At 41.3% G+C, this 26650-nt stretch overlaps 1 protein-coding gene across 2 annotated transcripts; it reads left to right on the forward strand.

The window, feature by feature from the left end:
* The first annotated feature begins 125 nt into the window (after positions 1–125).
* On the forward strand, positions 126–25196 carry reps1 (RALBP1 associated Eps domain containing 1). Of its 2 annotated transcripts, XM_063001738.1 has the most exons (21): positions 126–324; positions 476–728; positions 5069–5192; positions 7836–8029; positions 8108–8264; positions 11130–11254; positions 12973–13135; positions 13231–13294; positions 13436–13590; positions 13686–13807; positions 15855–15935; positions 17134–17221; positions 18158–18253; positions 18356–18428; positions 18872–19002; positions 19092–19159; positions 19533–19706; positions 20321–20410; positions 21474–21625; positions 21722–21827; positions 23353–25196. In XM_063001738.1, the coding sequence occupies exons 2-21, from the start codon at positions 576–578 to the stop codon at positions 23419–23421; spliced, it is 2385 nt and encodes a 794-aa protein (XP_062857808.1). In that variant the 5' UTR covers positions 126–324; positions 476–575; the 3' UTR covers positions 23422–25196. The 2 variants fall into 2 exon arrangements, with proteins under 2 accessions (XP_062857808.1, XP_062857809.1); XM_063001739.1 differs by lacking the exon at positions 15855–15935.
* The last annotated feature ends 1454 nt before the right edge of the window (positions 25197–26650 follow it).

Here is a 26650-nt window from a genome sequence, read left to right on the forward strand (position 1 = left end):
ATTTACTTGGTATCGGATCGAAACCAAATTTTGCAGTATCGCACACCACTACTGTACATCCGGGTCTTGGCATCAGTGGCCTGACCGTTGGGCTGCGTGCTGACGTCACGCTCGGGGCAGGAATGGCGGCTGTGTGTGTGTGTGTTGAGAGTGAGTGAGAGGGAGGAGAGTCCGGAGAAGCTCAAAACTTTACTTCAGACATTTCACACGTTTAACTACAAACTTTCCGCATTATTTACACCCGGTGGGTTGTTGTGTCTGTAAAAACGGGTCGATTAGAGCGGCGTGTTGGGGAGAAGTGCGGATAATAGCGCGCTAAGCTGAGTAAGTTTACCTAGCGACGTTGGGTTAGCATTAGAGCTAACACACACTGCAGTATCAGCAACACTTCTCACCTCCTTTATTCTGTTATCAGTGTGTAAGAAACACAATACTGCAAGAATAAAGTATCTAAAGAAGATCGTTTTGATTCTAGGGAAGCCGTGGGTCGAGCCGAGCTGAGCTGGTTGACACTGGCAGTCTGGATTAGCTTGGCTAGCCGAGGTTAGCACTCTAGCCAACAGTGTGTATGCAGAATGGAGAGTTTAACACTGACTGATGTCGAGCAGAAATATTACTCGGATCTATTCGCCTACTGTGATGTGGATAACACGAAGAAAGTGGCATCCAACAACAAAGTCCTGGAGCTCTTCCGAGCAGCCCAGCTCCACAACGACGTGGTGATCCAGGTAATACCAGTCACAACATTACAGTCAGCACATGAACACACATCAGTTCTGTGTTTCTATACACTCTGTTTATCTATATGTTTGGTAAACTGCTCTAGATCTGAGTGTCTCTGCATCTGGCTGCTTGCTGCTGTCAAAAAAGACACATGCAGTCAGTTTGGATGATAATAAAACAGATTGAAAACAGATGAACAAAATGAAAACAGATTTACCATTCTGTTAGTGAATACTGGTTAACAGTCTGTGTGCTGTCGGGTCTGTTAAATATGTTATATGTTACATGTCATGCATGTGTAATTATCTGTACTATTATGTGGACTATTGAGTGTATCACCAAAGCAAATTCCTCGTATGTGTAACATACCTGGCGAAATAAAGTGATTCTGATTCTGAATAAACCTGCTGACAGGACTTGGGTCTAATCTGTTACATGTATACACACTTACTCATTACTCATTTAACACCATAACACCAGTCTTAATTATTAGTGCTGTGAGATTCACAGGGTGTTGAAAACATTCCTGTAAGATCGCTGCAGGTTTCTCAACTGCACATTCACATTTGATTGTTCCATCAGATGCTGGATTAGAGTATTAGATCTGGGCTGATCTCACCGTCTTGCTCATGAAACCTATTTAAGATGACTTGAGCCATGTGAGACAGTGCATGGTCATGCTTGATGGGCGGCATGGTGGCTCAGTGGGTAGCACTGTCACCTCGATCCCCAGGTGGTGCGGTCCAGGTCCTTTCTGTGTGGAGTTTGCATGTTCTCCCTGTGTCTGCGTGGGTTTTCTCCTGGAGCTCCGGTTTCCTCCCACAGTCCAAACACATGCAGTCAGGTTACAGAATTGTCCATGACTGTGTTTGACATTAAACTTGTCAGCTGATGAATCGTGGCTACAGAGTAACTACCGTTTCTGTCATTAATGTAACCAAAAGTGTTAAACATGACGTTAAAATCCTAATTAATAAATACATGAATTCTCACAGGTGAATCTCTTGTTCGATCAGCTTCCAAAAAATGCTGAATTAGAGAATTAGATCTTGTGACTGAGAGGACAGAAATGTGCTGAACTCATCGTCTTGCTTATGAAACCTATTTAAGATGACTCGAGCCATGTGACCCGGTGTATGGTCATGCTTAAAGTGACCATTACGATAATAAGGACTCCTTTTGGCTGCTCCCATTAGGGAGTGCCACAGTGGCACTTTTTTGTCCACATATTTTGATTTGGTGCAGTTTTAAAGTCAGATGCCCTTCCTGACACAATCCTCCAGCTTATCTGGGCTTGGGACTGATGCTGAGGGTGCACTGATGTGTCCTTCTAATGGCTAGGTTCGTGTAAGTGTATTTGTGAGCCCGGTCTGGGATTCGAACACTCAGACCAGAAGTGTCTCTTACCATTATGCCACGCAAACTCACTCTTTTGAAATGTGTCAGGTTTGGACCCTACCGTCACCTCTAAAATGATTAAACCAGGCAACGTTTGTCCAATTAAGCATTTAAAATCCAGTAAGCATGTGTATACTGTAAACCTATATCCATGTTTGTGGCTGAGAGAAATAAGAATGAGATATTATCTTCTTTTGTTGTGGCCCGTCAGTCTTAAGGGTTTGACTTGTGTGTTTCGAGATGCTTTTAAGAGTGAGTGTTACTGGGTGGGTTCCTGTAGACTTCCTGTCAGCTTGAACCTGTTTTGCTATTCTCCTCTGACCTCTTTCATGACCAAGGAGTTTCTACCCCCAGAACCACAGTTGTTTCATTTTGTGTAAACGTTTAAAACGGGTGTTTGTGAAAATCCCTGACTCACATTTTCTGACGACAGCAACGTCAAGGTCAGAGTCACTCGTGTTACATTCTGTATTCTGATATGACGTTCTTGATCCATGTCTGTACGAAACCTTAATAACTAAACATTCTTAACTGTTAAAGCGTTTGTTTGGAACGACTGAAATGTTAATGTGCTTTGTTTTTTAGGAGAGCTTTAGATTATATGCATTACGGCGCTGTGACATGACTAAACATTTACTTTTGCTTTGGTATTTGGTGCCTTATTTTCATTATTATTTCATTATGATACTTATATGCATGCTCTAAATTATGGCTAGCATCAATAAAGCACTGCTTTTATGACCCAGTGTCCCTATAAATCTCTTTGATATCGTGCAGATAGTCTTGACATCTCTTAACAGAACCCGACCATAACAGAACATATGTTTGTGACATTGCAGTTGTCAAAGGTGGCTGCTTAATGATGCTCAACACTAGATTTATAGCACCCGATCTGGATTTTTTTGCCCCCTTTTCATCCAGTCTATTCATTCCCAACTTACAATTGTAACTTCGCTGCCACTTACTCTTTCTTCGTTCTGGCCAAGAAGCACGTCAGAGCATCCCGCATTCAGTCTCTGTCTTATGTAGTGAGAGCCACATTAACCTCAGACCAGTCGCAGGGGTCCCATATCGCACCGGCAACAGGGACAGACCCCGTCTCTCTCTCTCTCTCTCGCTCTCAAATATGGCCAATTGTGTTTGCCCAGCCAGAATGGCCTCTCTGCTTTAACTTTGAACATTCTGAGGTGTGTTAGCACGTCAGACCGCTGCACCACCCAAGCGCCCAGCATACAATATGTATTAGGTCTGATACCCAAACAGGATCAGTTTCTGCTCCGATAGTGATTCAAGGTACTGGATCAGTGTAGCATTTACTTAACCCTGACAAACCATGGTCAAGTTTATTATTATTTTTATTAATATTATTATATAGATAGATAGATTGATCGGTAGATACTTTATTGATCCTCAAGGAAATGATTTTTTTTATTATCATAAATATATAAACATGTCATTTTGCTTTATTCATACATTTAAATAATAAAAATTTAGTCTCCTGTCTTAACGGATATTGATTCATGCAGATTCAATCCTTTGTGTTGTTAACTCTTTAGCTTATTGTAAATTTGTGAAGAATTATATGAGTGTTTGCTTTTTGCTTATGCAGCATCCGCTCCTCAAGGTGCCGTTAATGTCGCATTATTTTCCTGACTCCCTTAAAATGCAGTGATTTTTATACCCTGATCATTTCAGCATCAAAGATCTACTTTGCTAAATTAGTTGTGTACACACCCATGTGCAGAGGAAGTGTTTCTCTTTCACTGACTTTTACAACAGTTGTAGTTTAGATCCTAAAAAAAACATACAGTCAAATCTGACTTCTTTTTTATTTAGATTGCTTTAGATTGTTTGGCTCATGCTACAGAATGACTGGGCTGATTTCGAGACCCGTTGGCTTACCTCGGCAATAGCAAAAAAAAGTGTACACATCCCAGGCTGGATTTAAATAATTATTATTTTAGATAATTCTGTGTTTGGGGTGTGTATAATTCAATTTAACCCGTCTAGCCAAAGTCCAGTTTCATTATTTATAGGGATGTAATGATACACTCTACCCACGATGCCATACGATTCACGATACTGAGTTCACGATACGATTTTTTTTACCGATTTTTTTAAAACAAAATAAAATTAAAGACAAATTACGACAAAGTTTACTTTTATTATTTTTATTAAAAAAATAAAATAAAATCTTTTATTTATCTAAATAATAAATTATTTCTGAGGTAGGTGCAAACTATGCAAAACAATGCTGCACATTTCCCTTTTTGTGTAAAAAAGACTGAAATGAAATTTTAAAACAAATCCCACATTATATAAATAAATGAATAATACAAATAAAGAAAGTATCCTCACATAAATAAATCTGGCTGACGTCAACCAGGCGAGGTGAAGAGCGCCAGCGCCCTCTGCTGTTTAAAGTGAACCGATGTGCACCGATTTCTAACTGCCTTGTGGTGCATCGTTACATCCCTAATTATTTATGATTGAGCATCCTATAGTGTGTATAAAACACACAGCCCTACTGCCCCACTATGGACAACACTCCTTTTATTTATCTCAGCTTTCTTCATTGAACTCTTGATAACCCAGTTAACGTGTAAAAACGTGCAGAATATTAAGCTCAGTAAACAGTGTCTGGCTGTGGCAGCCGGTTTTTCCTCTAAAGTCACGTTTGTTCATGGAAAATTGTAAGATTTTAGGTCCGGAGTGTTGATCATGGCTCTGGTCATTGTGTGGCATAACCTTGTGTGTTGTGTAGCTCTGTGTAAACCTTGCAGTGTGGGTTTTTGGGGTTATGGGATGGAAGAGGTATGTGCACTTGATGACTTTTTGATAATCCCATAAAGAAATCAGTGAAATATGTCTGTATTTGTCTCTTGCACCAGACATTACTCGTAATACATATTTTTAATGCGTTCTCATCTTTGTTTTACCGTTTCAGATAACCGAACTGTGTGGTGCGACACGTCTCGGCCATTTCGGTCGAAGCCAGTTCTACATTGCATTGAAGCTTATCGCAATAGCCCAGTCTGGACTGCCTCTTCGTGTAGAAAGCCTCAACAGTGGTGAGCAAATACAGCCTTCTCTCCCTTTTCTTCCAGTCTAGCAGTTTAGTCATTTCCAATTCCTTGGTACAATTCCCTCTGAGGCTTGAACCACCCCCTTGCTGATATACGTAAAGTCGCCAGCTATGTTTAGAAGATATACTTTATTTGTCATATATATAGGGTGTCCCAAAATTCACGCAAGATTTGAATTTGGCGCCATTTGTGCGATAAGGATCATGCGATTTAACGCCGTTGGACTTTTTTCTTTGGGGTTTTTGGAAGTCTAAGGTTTATGCCATCAAGCCCACGACCACCCACGCCTTGAAGGAGGAAATTGAGCGCTGTATCAACGAAATTCAGCCACATTTATGCAAAACGGTCATGGAAAATTTCAACAAAAGAGTGCGTATGTGCCAGCAAAGCCGTGGAGGCCATTTACCCGATATGCTATTCCATACGTAACCCTATACTGTATACTTTATGAATCAATTAAAAATGTAAAATTTTTAATTAAAAACCTGTGTTCGCTATCAAAATTACTTCTTGCGTGAATTTTGGGACACCCTTATTCTTTCTTCGCATATCCCAGCTTGTTTGGAAACTGGGGTCAGAGCACAGGGTCAGCCATCGTCCGGCGCCCCTGGAGCAGACTGGGACTTAGGGACCTTGCTCAAGGGCCCAACAGTGACTGCATAGCAGAGCCTGGATTTGAACCGCCAATCTTCCGGTTGATAGCCCAAAGCTCTACCCACTAGGCTGCCACTGTCCCCAGCCATTGGTGAATTTTCAGACACAGTTCGGGGTGTTACGCTGTGCCTTAGCCCTATGTGTACCTCAAATACTTGTGCTGGAGCCTTTTATATTAGAGACCACCTAGCAACCATCGACTTTTACTTGCATAGCTTTACATCTGCTGGTCTGGTAAACAATAATGAGTGTTTCCTGTGAAAATAAAAAAGTTAAGATGTTTTTCCACACCACGCTGTAAATGCTGTATTAGATTTCAGAAAGCTTCTGCTCTAATGGGTGAGGAATGAGGAATAATGCACTCAGCGATTGAAACAAGCAGGAAATAAAGACCTTATGGGTCCATAGATACAGAAAAGAAAATGAGTCAACAGGAAATTGCGAGAGGAGACCCTGAAGCAGATACACAGTTACAAGAAACAGTGTATCCTCTGCTGTCTTCAAAACAAGAGTATCAGCACCAGGGTTCTCGCACGGTTCTAACGTTGTGTAGGATAACACTTGATATTCTCATTTGCTCACTAGTCACTAAACTCTGACTGTTGTCTGTTGAATGTTAAAGGGCTTCAAATGTTGTGTGAAATAATAATTTCTTTTTATCAATGCTTTATTGGTACTTCCCCCTTTTTTTAAACTCAATCTATTTGTGGCCGATTGGAGCTGATCTCTCTCTTGTCATTGCTGCCGCCCCAACCTCGACCAAGTAACCCGAGGCTATCACACGCCCCCTCCGAATATTACTGGTTAGTGATGTAACGATACACTCTACCCACGATGCGATATGATTCACGATTCTGGGTTCATGATACGATTTTTCCCAGTTTTTAAACAAAATGAAATTGAAGACAAATTATGTCAAAGTTTCCTTTTATTATTTCTCTTAAAAAATAAAATAAAATCTTTTATTTATCTAAATAATAAATGTCCTTTTATTTCTGAGGTAGGTACAAACTATGCAAAACGATGCTGCACATTTCCCTTTTGTGTACAAAAAAAACTGAAATGAAATTTTAAAGCAAATCCCACATTAAATAAATAAATAATATGAATAAAGAAAGTATCCTCACATAAATAAATTTGGCTGGAAAGTTTCGAACCTGGCAACTCTGTAGTGACGTCAACCAGGCGAGGTGAATAGCGCAAAATGTGGCAAATGTGCACCGATTTTTAACTGCCTTGTGGTGCATCGTTACATCCCTACTACTGGTTATAAGTGTCTCTGTACTGCTGAAATTACTCTGTCGTTGTTTTAGTACAACAAGCCAAGCTACACTGCATGGGTCGCTTTTACCACGTCATATCAAACAGTTTGTCTCATTGGAGGCGCTTTGAAAATGTCAGTGGCAAACTGGGTCAAAATGCAATCAGGTGAACTTTAAAAGAAGGAAGTGCAGCGTCAAGCTAAACAAGGAAACGACGGCAAAGCAGCGAAAAAGCAGTTTGACTTGACACGCCCACAGATGACGTCCCGGTTGGTGCTGAAAATCCTATTATTCTTTAGTGCCAGTCTGGATTGTCTTTAAACCGGTTCAAAATCAAGTTTGCGAAACAGAATGGAGTTCGTTCCGTGTCTGTGGAAAGGGGCTAACAGAGCGCAGTATTGTGTGCGGAGAGCCACGCGCTGCCAGATCCGTGATCAGCTACTCCCTATGCAGGCGCAATAACCGGTCAGCAGAGGCCGCCATTTACCAGTTAGGAACCCCGTTTCATCCACTGTCCCTCCCCCTACAGACACATAGCCAATCGTGTGTCTGTGTAGGCGCCCAGCCGAGCTGAGATAAGAGGGCTCTCAGTGCCAGTCACAAGCTCAGATAAAAAAATAGGATTGTTGTGTTAGGAATAAAACCTGCCTAAAATACAGGAACAGCAGAAAGAAAAATGTGAATAACCTAAAAGGGATGTTTGGTTTTGCAGTGAAAGATTTGCCTCTTCCTCGATTTGTGGTGGTAAAGAACGAACAGGAAGCCAGGCATGCAAGCGTGTACCCGGACTCAGAGAACCAGGGTCCGTACTCCAGCCTGATCCCCAGACCCCCCGGCCGAGTCCAGTCTAAAAAGGTTTCTACACACGAGGTGATTCAGCCCTGTGTGCCCCCGGTGGATCCCCAGGTGAGTGTAACGGGGTGATTGTAATACGTAAAAATGCAAAAGAACGTCGGCGTTAACGCCGGGTATCTCTGCTCGCAGCCGGACACGACGTCTCCGGTAGTGTCCCCTCACCAGTCTCCGCCCACCTCGCCTCACGCGTGGAGAAAGCACAAGCGCCAGGCCAGTGGCGGCACCGTGGATCGACAGGCTGCTGGGGCGGGAGCCGCGTGGCCGCCGTTTAGAGAAGCACAACCAGGTAAGCTCTGATTACCACAAACACACAGGGAATAATCATGGCTGTAAAGAACCGGTTAACCAACACAGATAACTTAAGCATCAGATTGTTCGGCACCACTTGGACACTCATCAACCACCGGTAGCTTCAGTTATTAGATTTTTTGTGCAGTAGTTCTATTGTTTTATGATTAAAATGATATAAATGATGAAAGGTCGTGTTAGAAACTGTACACAGGGCTGCTGTAGACAGAGCTGGCGCTGCACACTGAGGGTGGGTCGGGTTGTGTTATACTCATTATACAGATTGTAGTTTTACTCTTATTTGGAATCAAGTGTCAGCTGTTAAGAGTTAAAACATCATTTTAAATCGTCAGCATTAATAAAACATTTATGACTTATGTTTACATTTGCAGCATTTATCAGACTCTTTTAATGAAAATGAAAATATAAAATTGACAAATATAAAGACAAGATATACTTATTTTTACCATTAAATGACACATGTTAAATATGGTGTAAGTAAATAAATAAATAAATATCAGACCCTTTTATCTAAAGCGACGTACAATTGTCACTGAATACAATATAAGAAATTTAGTGGCAGCTTGGCAGTGGTGGGGCTTGAACCAGCAACCTTCTCATTATTAGCCTAATGCCTTAGCTTCCGAGCTACCACCGCCTGTTCTTTGTTGTTTATTGGTTAACCAGTTTGTTACTGACATCCCTACATATACGCTATAATTAATTAATGCACAATTCAAATTGAATCACAACATAAGATGATTTTTACACTTTATTATAATTACTGTTTACAGTCAAAATAATACAATTGTGTAAATATAAATCACACAGGAAACAGCTTGCCATAGCATCTGAGTGTGAGAGACTTTTATTAGACTATTTAAAGCTTGTGGCTTTGGTACATTTTGCCCCTTAAACCTTTTAACTTTGTGGTTAATGTCTGAGCTTTCTTTAATTATTGCTGCGTATTTACTAGCTGTCAAACTGCTCTAATTGACAGCTAAGAACACGCCTTCTGAGCAGCATTTAAAGCTTTTAGGTTTCCTGATGTTCATTATTAGCTGCTCTCAGCCACAGTTCTGAAGAAATATTTATTAATAATTCAGAAAAGACGCAAAAACCACAATAAAAATGCGACTGACGCTGACTGATTGCTGTTTTGCACAAATCCAGAGAATCGGGAATGTTGTAGACACATCTGAAACCAGCGAGTACAAACCAGCACCTTAATTTTTGCTCATTAGATGGACAGAAAAAGCAGAAGCTGGGTCTCCTGTTTGCCCAGCAGCCTCTGAGCACATGATGATATGAAGCTCAATAATGAATCACTCCAGAGATGCACTTTCACTGCTCCACGGTCTAACCCACTGTCCATCACTCAGGCTAATGCTTGCCATTACATATGCTGATTTGTTCAGGATTGTTTGTGCCTGGTCAGCCTCGAAACCTAATTCACGAAGCTCACGGTTACTCGTTTTTGTGCTGACGTTGCTTCCACAGGCTGGAACTTGAAAGTGAGTGTTGCAACCCAGGAAGATTATATTTAAGATCGACATGATTCACCACTCACTAGTCTTGTTCTGTGAGTCTCTATAGCCAAGAACTTCACAGTTGAGTTGTTGTAACCACTTCACGTCAAATCATCTGTCATTACTGTAGATTCGGGCAGTTCTGTGACCAGTGTTACATCAAGCTTTTCACTGGTGTTGCTAAACAAAACTGTTATTTATCACAATGTATAAAACATGAACTTTATTAACCAGGAATGGAACAGTTTCATGTGATGTCAGAGCTTTTAACATGAACTAAATCAGCAATGCAATCTTTGATTGTGTCCATATCAAGCAGGATAAAAATTTTAATATACTTATGGTCTTGCCACCCTGAGAAGGCCTCATCTGGTCGGATCTCCGAGGCAAAGCAGGGTCAGGCTCGGTGAGTACTTGGATGGGAGACTGCCTGAGCTCCTGTGGTTACCATACTGGAGTATTCGAGTCCTTTCTGTGAGGAGTTTGCATGTTCTCCCTTTGTCTGTGTCGGTTTCCTCCGGGAGCTCCGGTTCCTCCCACAGTCCAAACTACCTGTCCTGTCATGAATGTAACCACAGTGTGTAAAACAAGATGTCAAAATCCTAAAAAACATACTGGACTAGGGATGAGGGGGCGGCACGGTGGCTAAGTGGGTAGCACTGTCACCTCACAGGAAGAAGGTCCTGGGTTCGATCCCCAGGTGGGGCGGTCCGGGTCCTTTCTGTGTGGAGTTTGCATGTTGTTCAGTGTCTGCGTGGGTTTCCTCCGGGGCTCCGGTTTCCTCCCACAGTCCAAAAACATGCAGCCAGGCTAATTGGAGACACTGAATTGTCCTATAGGTACCAAGCCACTAGGATGCATAAACCAGTGCCGGTCCCAAGCCCAGATAAATAGGGAGAGCAGCTGAGGAAATAGACTGGACTAGGGATGAGAAGGTTATTGGTTCAAACCTTGTCACCACCAATTTGCCACTGTTGGATTCCTGATTGGGCATTTAACCCTCAACTGCTTGCATCATATTTAGTCACAATTGTAAGTTGCTTTGGTCAGAGACCACTAGGTCAGACACTGTCCTCCTTTTGATATTAAAAATATCCAAACATGACTGTCCCCTTGATTGTAGCCCAGTTAAAAAGAACTTGAGGTTCTTAAAGGTCTAGGAGACCTGATTAGCTGGTGGGGTTATAATGGTCAGCACATTGGTGCAGTAAAATATATTTAAATCCACTGGGATCAGCTAACGTAACATTAAGACCGAAGATTAAACATGTGTAAAGCTTTAATAATTTTTGTCTCTCTTTCTTTTACCCTTTCCAAACACTTTTAACTGAAAGGTCCAGTACCAGGTGATGGGATGTGGTCTGCCCACTCTCCTCCTCCGGTTCAGGAGAACTGGGTCAGTTTTACTGACACTCCTCCGTCCAGCACTCTTCCAGCAATGCATCCTTCCTCGGCTCAGGTATCGCAGCGCTCGCTCCGCTTCTCTCCAGTTCTCTTCTTACTACTGTACTAACTGCTCTCATGAACGGGTCAAACCTGATTCAGTATTTGTCGAGCCCGCATGCAGTAGTTCTAACTGCAGCAAACAAAGCAGCTATAAATGCAAGCTGAGTAAATGTTTACATATAAAACAGAGAGATTTTCAGTTTAAAAGGAATGCTTTGTTTTAGTATACATTAGTAAACACTGGACTCTGTATATTGTATATTTTTACTGTCATTTTTGTTTTTCCTCTTTTAAAATGATTTTACACTTAATATCTCAGTTATTTTTAATTGTACAGTTTTAATTAAAGTAACACTTTTGTGTACACAGTAACAAGCGGTGCAGCAAAAAACTACTAAACAGTCAAGAGTCGTAGTGTAAAATGCAGTTAATATGATTTACAGATGAACATTTACCAGTTGAGAATATATCAGCTCTACATTATTTTCTTGTGTATCAGAAACCCTGGTTACTTTATCTCTCAATCTAGTCTTTTCCAATTCCTGATTGTGAATCCTCTGCTGCTTGCACAACCCCCGATCTGATCAAGAAATCTGACTCGTGTCCAATCTACGGCCTCTTCTTATCACTCACTAGGCTCAAAATATAAAGACAAGATAAAATAACCAGACAGAAACGTAATGCCTATTTTTGCAATTAAATGACACATATGTGTTAAACATGGTGTTAATACCCAAATAAAATAACTATCACTCATCAGCGTTGGATTCCCACACAGACCCGTATTGCACACAAAGAGCCTCACTAAGCTCTAAATGTGCCTCCCCTCGCCTTTTAAATAAGTGCTTGTAGCTTCTAGACACTTCTAGACAACCCACCACCCACATATGTGTTAAACATAGTGTTAAAACCCAAATAAATCACTCACCAGCATTGGATTCCCACACAGACCCATATTGCACCTGTATTATCACCCGCCGGCCCAAAATATGATAAAATAAACAGACCGAGACCTATTTAATAATAAATAATACCTATTTTGCCTTGGAATGACACATATGTATTAAACACAGCATTAAAACCCAAATTAATAAAATAAAATATCACTTGCCAGTGCTGGATTCCCACACAGACCTGTATTACACATGGACCATCACTAAGCTCTAAATGTGCCTCTTCCAGTCTTTTATAATAGGTGGTTGTTGCTTCTAGACACTTTTAGAAAGTGTGAAATCAGCCAAACACCAGTAACGATAAAACACATGCTTATAGAACACCCCAAATACACCAAGGAAAGACAACGAGTACACATGCCTGGAACCATGAAAGGATTTCTTACACAAGACAATACAAGAACAGTCTTAACCTGCCTCACAGCCATAAAAATGAAAATATTAAAAATATATCAAATTATAAAGACAAGATGAAATAAGCAGACAGAAACATAATGGCTATCTTGCCATAAAATGACACATTCGAGTTAAACATGGCATTAAAATCCAAATAAATAAATTAAAAAAAACTAGACACTCCTGTTTATTAGTAATGACACAGGACATAATTTTCATAAACTGTTACAATGAATTGTCAGTACCACTAATTCTGCACCTACAATACACCTGCCAGCAATGGGTGAATCTTAAAGACTCAATCATTAGTCTGTGTCCACGTTTTTTGGTTCCTATAGTGGATGTTTTCTGATCCCAGTGATTCTGCTCTCTCTCACTGCAGGAGAGTACGACGGTACGAACGGCTGCCTCCGCCGCAACCACGAACGAGATCCAAAGACAGGCCAGCGGCTACGACGATCCCTGGAAAATCACAGACGAGCAAAGACAGTATTACATAAACCAGTTCAAAACTATCCAACCAGATCTTACTGGTTTTATTCCTGGTAAGTAAATCCAGAATCCAGCTCCTGATATATACAGAGGTGATTTTGAACACTGTACGTTTATTATTTGACAAACGGACGTCTTTGTCTCTCAGGTTCTGCTGCAAAGGAGTTTTTTACTAAGTCAAAGCTGCCTATTCTTGAACTGTCTCACATTTGGTGAGTAGCTTTACATTTTTTGTCCCCTGCTGTTTATTTAGCCTGTTGATAAATGATAATATTTGGGATCAAGGTGAAGCTACTAAATACATCCACTGTACTGATACTGTCCCATCATCGGTGGTAATCCTTTGCCTACAGGGAACTCTCAGATTTCGATAAAGACGGCGCGCTGACCCTGGACGAGTTCTGCGCCGCGTTCCATCTCGTAGTGGCCAGAAAGAACGGCTACGACCTTCCCGAGAAGCTGCCCGAGAGCCTCATGCCGAAGCTCATTGATCTGGATGACTCGGCAGGTACAAAGCAGAGACCGCCTGAGGAACCGTGCAGTGTTTAGAAAACTAAAACGACTCTCTGTAAATCGGTACATTATTATAACTCTGTGTTTCAGGAGGTCCTGAGCCTGCTCCTGAGGTGGGCTTCTCTGGTTCCCCTGTGGAGGTGGCGCCCAGTAAATCCCCCTCTATGCCCTCCCTGAATCAGACCTGGCCTGAACTCAACCAGACAAGCGAGGTTTGGGCTGCTCCGTCTCGTCCTGCTCACGTGGCAGATTTATTAGGGGAAATTCAGCAGCTGGTCATGCACTTCAGCACCTACAGTTAGGGGATTTTAGTTAGAAAACCAGCTAACATCATCGGTTTAGCCTAAATTATTCTAATTTTTACTCCAAATGTCGTTGATAAGACAGGACATGTTTGGTGATTTATCATTTAAAGCTTTTTTCAAGTTAAAAAGGCTGTTGCTATCGGTTTTAAGTAAATTGCATGCTTACATCACACACGGTATTCGGACCCTGTGACTTTTTTGCTTTTGGATTTAATTTTGATTAATTTTTGGGTAAAATTACAACTTTTACTCATCAGTTTGCACCTAATCACCAACAATGATGAAGTAAAAACGTGTTTTAAAAATGAATTAAAAATTGAAATGAAAGAATAATTTGCAATGATACTTTTCTAGCTTTGCTCATGTGGATTTGCCCACGCATTCTTCATGGCAGATCTCCTCAGCCTCTGTTAGACTGGATGGCGAATGGTTGTGAACTGCCATCTCTAGGACTTCCCGCCAGTGTTTAATGGGGTTTAAGTTTTGACTTTGGCTCGACCACTCAAAATCAATCCAGTGTTGTTTTTGCCGTATGTTAGTTATCATTGTCACTGAAACGTGAACTGTATCTGGAGGGGGTTTACTTTAAAGGCTAGGGTGGCTCGGTGGGTAGCACTGCCACCTCACAGCAAGAAGGTCCAATGTTTGATCCCCACATTTCTGTGTGGAGTTTGCATGTTCTCCCTGTGTCTGTGGTTTCCTCTACAGTCCAAAGACGTGCAAGTGAGGTGAACCGGAGATACAAAATTGTCCACGACTGTGTTTGGCATTGAACTTGTGAACTGATGAATCTAGTAACCAGTCCTGTCATGAATGTAAGCAAAGTGTGTAAAACATGACATTACAATCCTAATAAATAAATAAAATACATCTTTAAGGACTCTTACTGCAGGTTCAAACACAAATACAACAGTACTGTTATATTGGCATATCACTCTTCTGTAGTTTTAATTACATGCATACCGGATCCAGTGTACCAAATCCCACCAGTGGACATCAAACCTACAATAAACTCGTATATCAAAGACAAATGGCAAAATGACTGGAACACACACCAGAATAATAAATTGTACGAAGCTAATCCCACTATTGGGGAAAAAATGAAGACCTACCTCGAAAACCGCTGGGACCAGACAGTATACACAAGATGCTGTATTGAACAAACTAGATTAACACACATGTACCTGATAAAAGGTGAAACTGTCCCATATTGCGATGACAAATACAGATTACAATAAAACATTTAATGCTGGAATGTATCATCTATAACCATGAAAGACAACAGATCTTACCAGCAAAAACCATAAAGGAATTATTTACCAAGACAAAAGCAACAACACTCCTAAAATTCCTGTCATTAACAAAACTGAAGCAACACATATAAATGAACATACATAGACAACAGACGTAACTTCTCTAAGTCAAATGAAATAAGTAAATAAAAGACAGATCACAACCTTGAACATGGCCCAAAGGGCAGACATGGCGTTAAACACTAAACTGTAGTTTTAATTGCATGTTTAGTTCCAGTGTAAAACTTGATGCACCAAACATTTCTTGCCTAACCAACTTCATTTTGTGGAAAATTTAGGCAAATTAATATAAAACACTGGTTTGAAAACTGGTTCTTGAAATGCGACTAGTTTCTAAATGTTAAAGGACAGTTTACTTCTTGTTTGCTTATTTATTAGAAAGTATTTCAGTTTTTTTAAATTACTGCTGAACTGGTTAGTGAAACTGTAAGATTAGAATTTGTGTGTGTGTGTGATTATTTAGTTTCATGGTGATGAGGGTGTTGTTTTGGTGTGGTGCACATCTTATATTCCCTGCCGAGTGATGTGTTGGGAAGGTGGAAGCTGTAGTTATACTGCAGGCTCACTGGTGCTGTTGTGTTGAGCTGGATGTGAATCCAGTCTGTGCACCGTGCTGACATGTCTCTGCTCTGTCTCTCCAGCAGTGGGAGACTTTTAGCGAACGCTCCTCAAGCTCACAAACTCTGACCCAATTTGATTCTAACATTGCACCAGCTGACCCTGTAAGTCAATCACTTAGTGCTCTTTCATGATTAATGATTTTTCATTAACCCTGGAGTTTCTGTCTGAATGATGCATGTTTTTCATTGCAAATTCATCAGCGACGCTGGCCATGATGTAATTTTTTGTTTTGTTTTGCTTGCTTAGCTTTTCAATTATTTTCTTGCTCGCTTTTTGTGCACGCAACTCGGTCTAGGTGGTGAATACTGCAGTCATGTTAAAAAGTTTTGCAAATGCACAAAACAAGGGAAAAAAGTTAACATAAAAAAAAAACATTTTTATTTGCATAATGATAAAGCTCGGCGGTAAATAGTTATTACTTAGTCATTACTTGACAGTTAATTGAAAGGCTTAAAGGATGTTATGTGCAAGCCCACCACCGCTGATCTCTTAAGTTCGAGCCTGGTCGAGCACCTGAGGGTCGAATGTGTTCCTTTGCTGCTTCATTTGCTTCTTTTGCTGGCTGTTTGAGGCTCCTTGACTCACGGCTAATAATAAACGCTTTATCCTGGTCAAGGTCCAACCAGAAACACTGGGCACAGGAGAGAAATACCCTGGACATGGCGCCAATCTATTGCAGACATTCGTACACTCCCCCTTTAGACATGGTGCCAATCTATCGAAGAACAAATGCTCTCCAGTAACTTGAGCTACCACTGCCCTCCAGTAGTCTTATCTCAGAGCTACCATTGCCCTCCAGTAGCTTCATCTTAGAGCTATCACTGCCCTCCAGTAGTCTTATCTCAGAGCTACCATTGCCCTCCAGTAGCTTCATCTTAGAGCTGCCTCTGCCCTCCAGTAGCTTCATCTCTGAGCTACATGTGATGCATTGTCCAGGGTATTCCTGACAAAATTCTTCTGCACTTTTTGCTTGGTAGTGCAGATCTGGCACCCATGAGAGACCCTGTTGCTGAACCAGTTGCATTTTTTTGTTATTTCATTATATGTTTGATTTCTCAGTGCTAGTTGGGACACCATTTTAAATGGATAAATGTCAGGCTGATGAAACAGCCAGTGTACAATGTACAAACCCCCTTTTCTTACTGCCCAGCTTTATCTAATGCATGTCTCGTCAGTTAGGATTTTATTATTCATGTATTCATTTCATTTTTTATATTCAGGTGTAAGAATCTTGACACTGCATGAGGAGTAAAATAAGTTTCTTATGCTATTGGGATATTAAACGTGGTTATTTTACAGGATACGGCAATAGTGCATCCTGTACCCATCCGTATGACGCCTAGCAAGATACATATGCAGGAAATGGAGCTGAAGAGAACAGGGAGCGGTAAATATCATTTTTTTCACTGTCAATCATTAAAATGACTTTAATATCACATAACTGCTAGAGATTAAACTGTTATAACTAAGTTACCTTGATGGAAATTTTAAATTATGTAGATTATTTCGTTTTATTTTATTATGTTTTTACTTTGACAATCTTTTAACTATCAATGACAAAATAAAAATCTAGTTTATTTATAGAATTTTCATATTAAATATTTATAATAAGTAACCAAAGTTTATGAAGGGAGTCTTAAGGGACGGTTTACATAATAAGCCACAGATAAAATAATATTTATTACAATTAGGGATGCAAATTTCTATTAACTGGTAACCAGCGACAATTCAGTCTTTCCTGAAGTATGTTACATTTACATTTTTGGCATTTAGTAGACGCTTTTTATCCAAAGCGCCTTAGAGTACTGTGACATTATATTGTCTGCTTAAGGGCCCAACAGTGGCAACTTGGCAGAGGTGGGTCTTGAACCATCAACCTATTGATAACTAGTCCAGTATCCTAACCACTAGGCTACAACTGCCTGTTAGAATGTAAACAAGAATGCCCCTCTTTTTGAAATGACTTGGAGTTGGTGGAATTAAAAAGCAAAACAAGCCGCTCAGGTGGTGCAGAGGTAAAAACACACGCTGGAACACCAGAGCTGGGATCTCGAATACATCGTATCGAATCTGGGGGGATGGCAAGCACTGCAATGTGCCCAGTGTCCCCCAAGTCAACCCTGACTCTGTCAAGCTCAGCACTAAAGAATCTCTAAGGTTAACAATGAAACAAAAATAGGGAACAGAAACCTATAGTGAGAGAAGATAAAAGTACATTTAAAGTGTAGCAATAAAAAGCAATAATTAGAGAGGTTTTCATTTAAGTACATCAGAAATGCTCTCGATCTGTAAATGTACCTCTGTAATCACTCTGCTTTCACAGACCACACACATCCCACAAGTCCTTTAATCACTAAACCACCTGAACTCTCTGAGGAGAAAAAGCTAGCAGCCATTAAATTTCCTGGCACCACCGTAGGTAAGTTCATGTACACAACTCTGAGTGTTTCTCTGAGTAAAATCAGGAGCCCTTCTGTCAATATTTGGCATTTAAACCCGTGCAAATTCATTTCTGTTACAGGTGATGGTTATAGCAGCTCGGATTCCTTCACATCTGATCAGGAACCCATTTCAAGTGCAGTAACTAGACAAAGGTAAAGCTCTGTCTGTGGCTTCATGGCTGGTCTGTATTAAAGGATTAATGAGAAAATGAGTGTTTAATCACACAGCTGGCGGTGTAGCTGCCTAACACTATAGTGCATTGTTCTAAAAATCAAACACAATATTCAAGGGCATCTATACTGTACATACAGGGTCTGTCTGAAAACATAGTGAACCTAGTGATTTTATAGAGGAGCTTGGGTGAAACAGCAGTCTTTTACACCATTGAGATCCACACTCAAATCTCAGCTGTGCTACCGCCCGGCCTAGCATCTACTTAGACATGTTTGGCTATATCTGAAGGGGAAGGCTGGGATGAATTGGTGCTATTTAATTAACATTTTTTAGATACCACACCCACTTTCCCAGGCCTGTGTGGTATTAATGGTAATAGTGACCCTGGTGCTCATTTTGAACTCCGCTGTGTTTGTTGCAGGTCTCACTCCGGGACGTCTCCTGAAGGACTGAAAACGGTGGCGCCACCCCCTCCGCCTCCTCGCCCTCACGCGTCCCACTCGCGCTCCTCATCGCTAGATATGAACAGAAATTTTGCCGCCGTCACTGGAGGTACGCAGCACAGTTATATATAACGGAGGAGGTGCAGCATGAATATGTTCATAAGAAATAATGCTGAAAGTCTCTTTAAATGCTTGCAGGAGCTCAGCAGCAGGCAGGAGTGGTGGCGTTTCCCCCCGCTGTGCCACCCCGGCCACTGGCCACACAGGTACGCAACCCACACGACACTGGCGTTTTATTTAAGTGTGCCCATGATGTATTAGTTAGACTATTTCCAGTAACTCTACTCTTAACCTCTAATAAATGCTAACATCATCATTAAATCGTGGTTGTTCAGGTATGTTTAGATTTGGGATGTTATTAAATGAGTAATTGCAAATATAATGATATAAAGCCAGACACCAAGACTGAAGCTCTACTAAGGTTCACAAATACTAGTGTGAGGTAGCTTTACTTCTGTTATAGTATGATAATACCTATGTGTTCCCTGTTCACTTAGCAATAAAACCTTTTAAGCAGTTTTTATATAAATCTATCTGTGAATTCATATGTTAACCCCCCCCCCCCCCCCGTGTCTTCAGACGTCTGTACCGCATGGACACCGCTCGGTGGATGGAGATGTTCTTCCAGCGCATTCCAGCACTTCTCCCCAGCAGATGCCCGAGCAGCCGAACTTCGCCGATTTCAGTCAGTTCCAGGCGTTTGCTGTGGAGAAGCCTGCGGATGAGGGCGACAAACAGCAGGACAGCGTGCAGGTAAGGAATACTAAACACAACCAAGATCAGAGCTTCAGGCATATCAATACTACAAGCAACATTTTCACAGAGGTTGGGACATGCAATTCAAATAAGAATATGTGATTTGTTCACGCTCTTAAAGCTTTGTTCACACACGGTTAACACACACAGATCTTGTAAGGGGGAAGCTTCTCCACTGTGTGATGCCTGCTTATACTGATTTCAATTAAACATATAGTAGCTGTATTTTTATACGCTTACAGCAGCGACAATCTACGCATCTAAATACCAACACTCGACAAGGACTATAAACTGCAATATGAGAATATAAGAATTACCTGCTTAACCAGTCGTGAATATAAACAGTCTAAATAAATAAATAAAGATTTGCTAAAAGTACAAAGAAAAGAGTAATTTATTGTGTTTTACACATAAACACATGTAGAAATTGATGCCTGTAACACACTCCAAAAAAGTTGGGACAGAAGCATGTTAACCCCTGTGTTGTATTACTTCTTATATTAATGACATTTTTTAAATGTGTAAAAATGGATACAATTGGAAAATGTTTAAACAACACCGAACACAAATCAGTGCCTTTAGCCAATCAGTTCTTCTTTCGTTCTGCACAGGTGGAGAAAAGTACAGATGCTGCTGCAGCCATGAGATCAGTGAAGACTGAAGCACAGACAGAAGAGAGACCCGCAGCCACTGTGAACTCTGTATGTTTATTTCCACACCTCTATACAGGCAGATGTTAATGAGCGTCGAATCAGTTGTACAATTTCCATTTGTTAAATTATTTAATTCTTTGTGTGTTTATTAAATGAAAGTATTGTACTTGCAACAGTTTAGAGAAGTGAGACTGTGCTTCTGTGCGCAAAGCAAGCTCTATACATGCACAGTCCTGTACTGGTTGTAACCCAAAAAATATGGGTCGCAGAGAAAAATAATAATAAATAAACGAGTTTTAACCGGCACATACACCGACCAGGCATAACATTATGACCGCTGACAGGTGAAGTGAATAACACTGATTATCTCTTCATCACGGCACCTGTTAGTGGGGGGGATATATTAGGCAGCAAGTGAACATTTTATCCTCAGAGTTGATGTTAGAAGCAGAAAAAATGGACGAGCGTGAGGATCTGAGCGAGTTTGACAAGAACTAAATTGTGATGGCTAGACGACTGGGTCAGAGCATCTCCAAAACTGCAGCTCTTGTGGGGTGTGTCCCGGTCTGCAGTGGTCAGTATCTATCAAAAGTGGTTCAAGGAAGGAACAGTGGTAAACCGGCGACTGGGTCATGGGCGGCCAAGGGTCATTGATGCACGTGTGTGGTCCGATCCAACAGACGAGCTACTGTAGCTCAAAGTGCTGAAGAAGTTCATGCTGGTTCTGATAGAAAGGTGTCAGAATACACAGGGCAGCGCAGTTTCAGGGCTGTTTTGGCAGCAAAGGATGGACCAACACAGTATTAGGAAAGTGGTCAATGTTATGCCTGATTGGTGTAAACACGAAATGAACTTGTACATGAACGCTCCTCTGTGGAGGGTTTATGTTTCGTTATGTAAACCACAGTGGGACCAGATTGCCACATTTTTTATTCATTAAGTTTATTTTGTTTTGATGCATCGTTTGTGGCAGTAAAAATGGACAAAATGTGGGTGGTTTGAAAAACGCTGCAGTACTGTGTGCTCTTGAATCATGCTGTAAACCAGTTAGACTCTATACAGTGTATGTATTTTTGATATTACAATGCTTGACCTTTTTGTTTTCCCACAGGTTAAAGGATCCTCTGGCCCTCTGGCCCCGCCCCCCAAACCGGTCAGACGAAGGCTGAAGTCAGAGGATGAGCTCAGACCTGAGGTGGACGATCACCCTCAGAAGTCCAACGTCATCGCCACTGTCCTCGCAACCCAGCCGTCTATAACACGGTACACGCACGAGCGGTTTCCGCCGAACGGGTCACACAGACCTGGAATACTGATGATGGTCGGTGCTTATCTGTGTATTTTTTCAATCGATTGTAGGTCTGTAGGGAAAGACAAGAAGGCCATTCAAGCTTCCATTAGAAGAAACAAAGAGACGAACACTGTACTGGCCAGACTCAACAATGAATTACAGCAGCAGTTAAAGGTTTGTATCTCGATTTTCTGGCTGATTTAAATGTGATTTCTGATGAGTAATTTGATATTTAATCCTTGTACTATGTTAAAACAATTACATCCATAATTCCGTCAGCCACGTCTGCACCGGTTTCTTGGCTTAATAATGTCACATGGGGACACTGCACCAGAGATGTTTACACACGGAGTTCTAGCCTGTAACTGACACGGAAGTGCTATTCAGGAGTGGGAACTGTTTACATACTCCAAAATGTCCAGTCTAAGGACCAGGCTGGTTGGATCTAGGCTTGTGCTTTTAAAAGTAACTGCTGCACCTGAGAAACAATACGAAATGATGTGTTTATTATTTATTTTGTTCCTAATAACGGAACACTGTGAGAACTACGTGAGTATGCTGGTACAAAAAACTATAGGTGAAGGAGGATTCTAAAACATGTGGAGTTATAAAAATCGATTAAAAAACTGGACTTGCTTTAACTGGATTGTTTTTCCCCACTTACTCCTGTGTTTAGGCATTGGCATCATCAAGGATCATTCTGGACAGCATACCTGATTTTGCACAGTATTTACGCCATCCTGCAGCAACAAACTGGGTCAAAGTTCAGATTAGATAGATAGATAGATAGATAGATAGATAGATAGATAGATAGATAGATAGATAGATAGATAGATAGATAGATAGATAGATAGACAGACAGACAGACAGACAGACAGACAGACATATTGATAGATAGATAGACAGACAGACAGACAGACAGACAGATAGATAGATAGACAGACAGGCATACAGATAGATTGACAGATTGACAGATAGATAGATAGATAGATAGATAGATAGATAGATAGATAGATAGATAGATAGATAGATAGATAGATAGATAGATAGATAGACAGACAGACAGGCATACAGATAGACAGACAGGCAGATAGATAGATAGATAGATAGATAGATAGATAGATAGATAGATAGATAGATAGACAGATAGACAGATAGATAGATAGATAGATAGATAGATAGATAGATAGATAGATAGATAGATACTTAATCCCAAAGCCTCGGTAGCTTGTTACATACATCAAAAGTAATAGTACACACTATAAAGATTCACAGTATATATACGTATTTTCACAGTACATATGTATATACTGAGCATCAAAGTGGTGTATATGTACGAGGGATCTTCAAAACGTTTCCACATTTTTATATTTTGGTTGGAAGTGATGAGGGTGGGATGGAATTTGTTTTTGAATATCTGAATAAATAGAGTTTAAAAAGTGTGTGAACTATTTGAAGAACTCTTGGCTCGCACCATTTAACTCCATAGGAAACGATGGCACAGCAGCCCAAAGCGGTTTTGCTGCTTTTACTGTGAAAGTCAATTTAAGTTTGACCTGACTGACTTTATTTTTTTAGGATGACTTTAAAGATCATGTTTTTATTTTTTCCTGAGTCTAAAATGCCATTTATTTGTCAGTTTCATTTTCAGTGATTGTGCCATGGATGACCATGTCATTTTGCCGTGTTTCTTTTGCAGGACCTGCTAGAGGAGAGAATCTCGTTGGAAGTTCAACTGGAGCAGCTGAGACCATTTTCTCATTTGTAATCACATGAAGGAAACGTGAAGAGCGATGGAAACGGTCCACTGGATCCTCCGAGAGGACTCTCCATGTCGGCCCTTTCTAGCCTCTTCCTGCGGGTGCGCGAAGAAGGAACTCGCTGCTTCTTCCACGCCACTCTCACACACCCGTCCCACCCCACACGAGGGGTGTCCCGAGAGCCGGGGGTGGGAACGTGTAACATTTTGGCACTTTGAGGAAACAAGAGTCTGAGCGATGTCAGTCCTCTACTTTATGCAGGAGAGGGTCAACACCGCTCCAGCAGGTGTGGCCTGGTTATCGTGTGCACAGAGGGGAGGACTGTGCCAGGCACTCGTTCATATCTCTTCTAACCTCCCTAACATGGCATTGGAGGAATTATATAAATATATATATATGTGCTTGTGTGTGTGTGTGTGAGCAATGGTTACAAATATATGGCATCATGCAGGGTCCAGTCCTTCAGGTCCAGTCCTGGTCCTCATCTGCCTTCAGAGCTTTCCAGATCCAACACAGGTGTGTTAGGTCAGGTAAATAAGTGTGGCAAGGACTGGCATTGAGATACACTGGCATCATGCACCGAAGAGCGCTCTGTTTTCTTTTTTTTAACATCTGTGGTATAATAACGAGTTTCTCCACCCTGTACAGTCATTGACCGAGAATTTACCTGTAGATCTTTTATTTTCACCCCCGCCCCCCTCCTTAATATAACTGAAATGATGTTTATATGAAGCACAACCTGGCACATACTGATTATGCCAAATAACAAGGTTCCCTTGATGAACGTGGGCAGAGCTTTAAATAAGATTCGATCAGCCGCTCACAGACTTGACCAGGATGGTACAAAATCACCTACTTGATGATAGATCTGACAGAATGAGTTACCGTAACTGTAATTCTGGTGTTAGTATTCTTCACCCAACACTGTAATACACCATCAATAAGCATCAATAAACGTGACTCCCATATTTACTTGCTAGAAGCAGTACCAACGGTTTCAATTATGCAATAAAATCCTTAGCCTAATATTAGGCTGCATGTACATGATGCACGGCAAAACACAATTGCGCCGCTGTCCTCGTTTCCTACGGCGTGAGGTCGTATTTTATGCAAAGCAGCGAATAATACAACGTCAGTGGTGATATTAATCCATCGGGCTCATGATTGGCTGATCCGATTGGTCGTCATCCAAGAAAATCATGATGTGACACGACCAGCTTCCAGATCATGTGAGCTGAAATGTTCCGACTGCACTTTGCTTTCTGTCTTCGTTCCTGTTGCTTCTGTTACCCTGTAAGATGTCGATCCGCTCCTGATGTGATGCAAACGACTCCTAAAGTCGAACCACTTGATTTCCACCTGGTTTTATTTTAACTGCTTTGTTATTCGTTGTCTGTCTTAATGTCAAGTGTTTGATTTTTGTTTTCCAGTCTCTATTTCTCTGTATTTCTCTTCCACGTCACATTCACAGCTCTCGCTCCTGTCGTTCAGAATTCACGTTAACGTGCGTTAACCCTCCCCGAGTCGAATCGAGGCGAGCCGTATATTTCTCCTGCTGTTCAGGTCGATGTACTGTATAAGGGTTCTGTTGTATATTGTATGATACACCTTTTGATCTCGTATGTAAATTTGCATTAATTGCTGACTAATAGCAGATACTCTATTTAATTGCTTATATTATGGCTGTGGGATCATAGACGTTTAACTGCATGGACGTATCTCTGCAGAATGAACTAGCAGCTGTGTGATTTTTACACAAAATAAAAACGGCACAATATTTTAAGTCGCTGTTCATGTGGTGTCAGTTCTATCAATGCACAGATTTTGATGCTGTTTGAGTTACACTGATCAGCCATAACATTAAAACCATCTCCTAGTTTCTACACTCCACTTACCATATAGAAGCACTTTGTAGTTCTACAATTCTTGACTGTAGTCCATCTGTTTCTCTACATGCCTTTTTAGCCTGCTTTCACCCTGTTCATCAATGGTCAGGACCCCCACAGAGCAGGTATTATTTAGGTGGTGGATCATTCTCAGCACTGCAGTGACACTGATATGGTGGTGGTGTGTTAGTGTGTGTTGTGCTGGTATGAGTGGATCAGACACAGCAGCACTGCTGGAGTTTTTAAATACCGTGTCCACTCACTGTCCACTCTATTAGACACGCCAACCTAGTTGGTCCACCTTGTAGATGTGAAGTCAGAGACGATCGCTCATCTACTGCTGCTGTTTGAGTCGGTCATCTTCTAGACCTTCATCAGTGGTGACAGGGTGCTGCCCACGGGACGCTGTTGTCTGGATATTGTTGGTTGGTGGACGATTCTCAGTCCAGTATTGACAGTGAGGTGTTTAAAAACTCCAGCAGCGCTGCTGTGTCTGATCCACTCATACCAGCACAACACACACTAACACACCACCACCATGTCAGTGTCACTGCAGTGCTGAGAATGATCCACCACCCAAATAATACCTGCTCTGTGGTGGTCCTGTGAGAGTCCTGACCATTGAAGAACAGGGTGAAAGGGGGTAACAAAGTATGTAGAGAAACAGATGGACAACAGTCAGTAATTGTAGAACTACAAAGTGCTTCTATATGGTAAGTGGAGCTGATAAAATTGACAGTGAGTGTAGAAACAAGGAGGTGGTTTTAATGTTATGGCTGATCGGTGCATGTCTGGACAGTAAACTGCATTTTACCATGAAGCAGCCCATGGACGTGTCTCCTTTCTCATTTTCTGCTTTTTTCACCTCTGTATACAGTGCATCCTGCATCAGATTTTGCAGACTCTATATGTGTGGGTTGGTGCAGCTGTGTTATAGATTCTTTTCCCCCTTTATCTTCCAGTTTTGTCATATCCAATCCCCAATTGTAAATCCACTACCTTATGCACAACACCAGATGTGGGATCACCACATGTTCCCTTCAACACACGTCCAATCTGCTGGCACTTCTTATCACCTGCCAGCGTTGGGTTCCCACACATAGCCCGCACACCCTCCATTCTGGGCAGACACAAGGACCATTCCCAGGGAGATCGACCTTCCCTCCTTCAAACACAGCCGGTTGTGTTTGTGTGGACGCCTGGCCAGGTCTTGTGCTCTGCTGAGATTCAGTTTATGCATCTATTTATAGTAATAGCTTTGTGTTTACTTGCACTGTAGTTAAATTGTTATTTTATTCCAACCTGGGACTGACACTTAGAGTGCACTGGCCAGTACACCTTCCAATGACTA

This window comes from Trichomycterus rosablanca, chromosome 9 (assembly GCF_030014385.1).
Source record: "Trichomycterus rosablanca isolate fTriRos1 chromosome 9, fTriRos1.hap1, whole genome shotgun sequence".
NCBI classification, from domain to species: domain Eukaryota; kingdom Metazoa; phylum Chordata; class Actinopteri; order Siluriformes; family Trichomycteridae; genus Trichomycterus; species Trichomycterus rosablanca.

Coding starts and splice junctions, on each gene's coding strand:
- reps1 (XM_063001738.1), top strand. CDS start 576: ATGGAGAGTTTAACACTGACTGATGTCGAGCAGAAATATTACTCGGAT. Junction 18,254..18,355: donor ATTTCCTGGCACCACCGTAG/GTAAGTTCATGT, acceptor TTTCTGTTACAG/GTGATGGTTATAGCAGCTCG. Junction 18,429..18,871: donor AGTGCAGTAACTAGACAAAG/GTAAAGCTCTGT, acceptor TGTTTGTTGCAG/GTCTCACTCCGGGACGTCTC.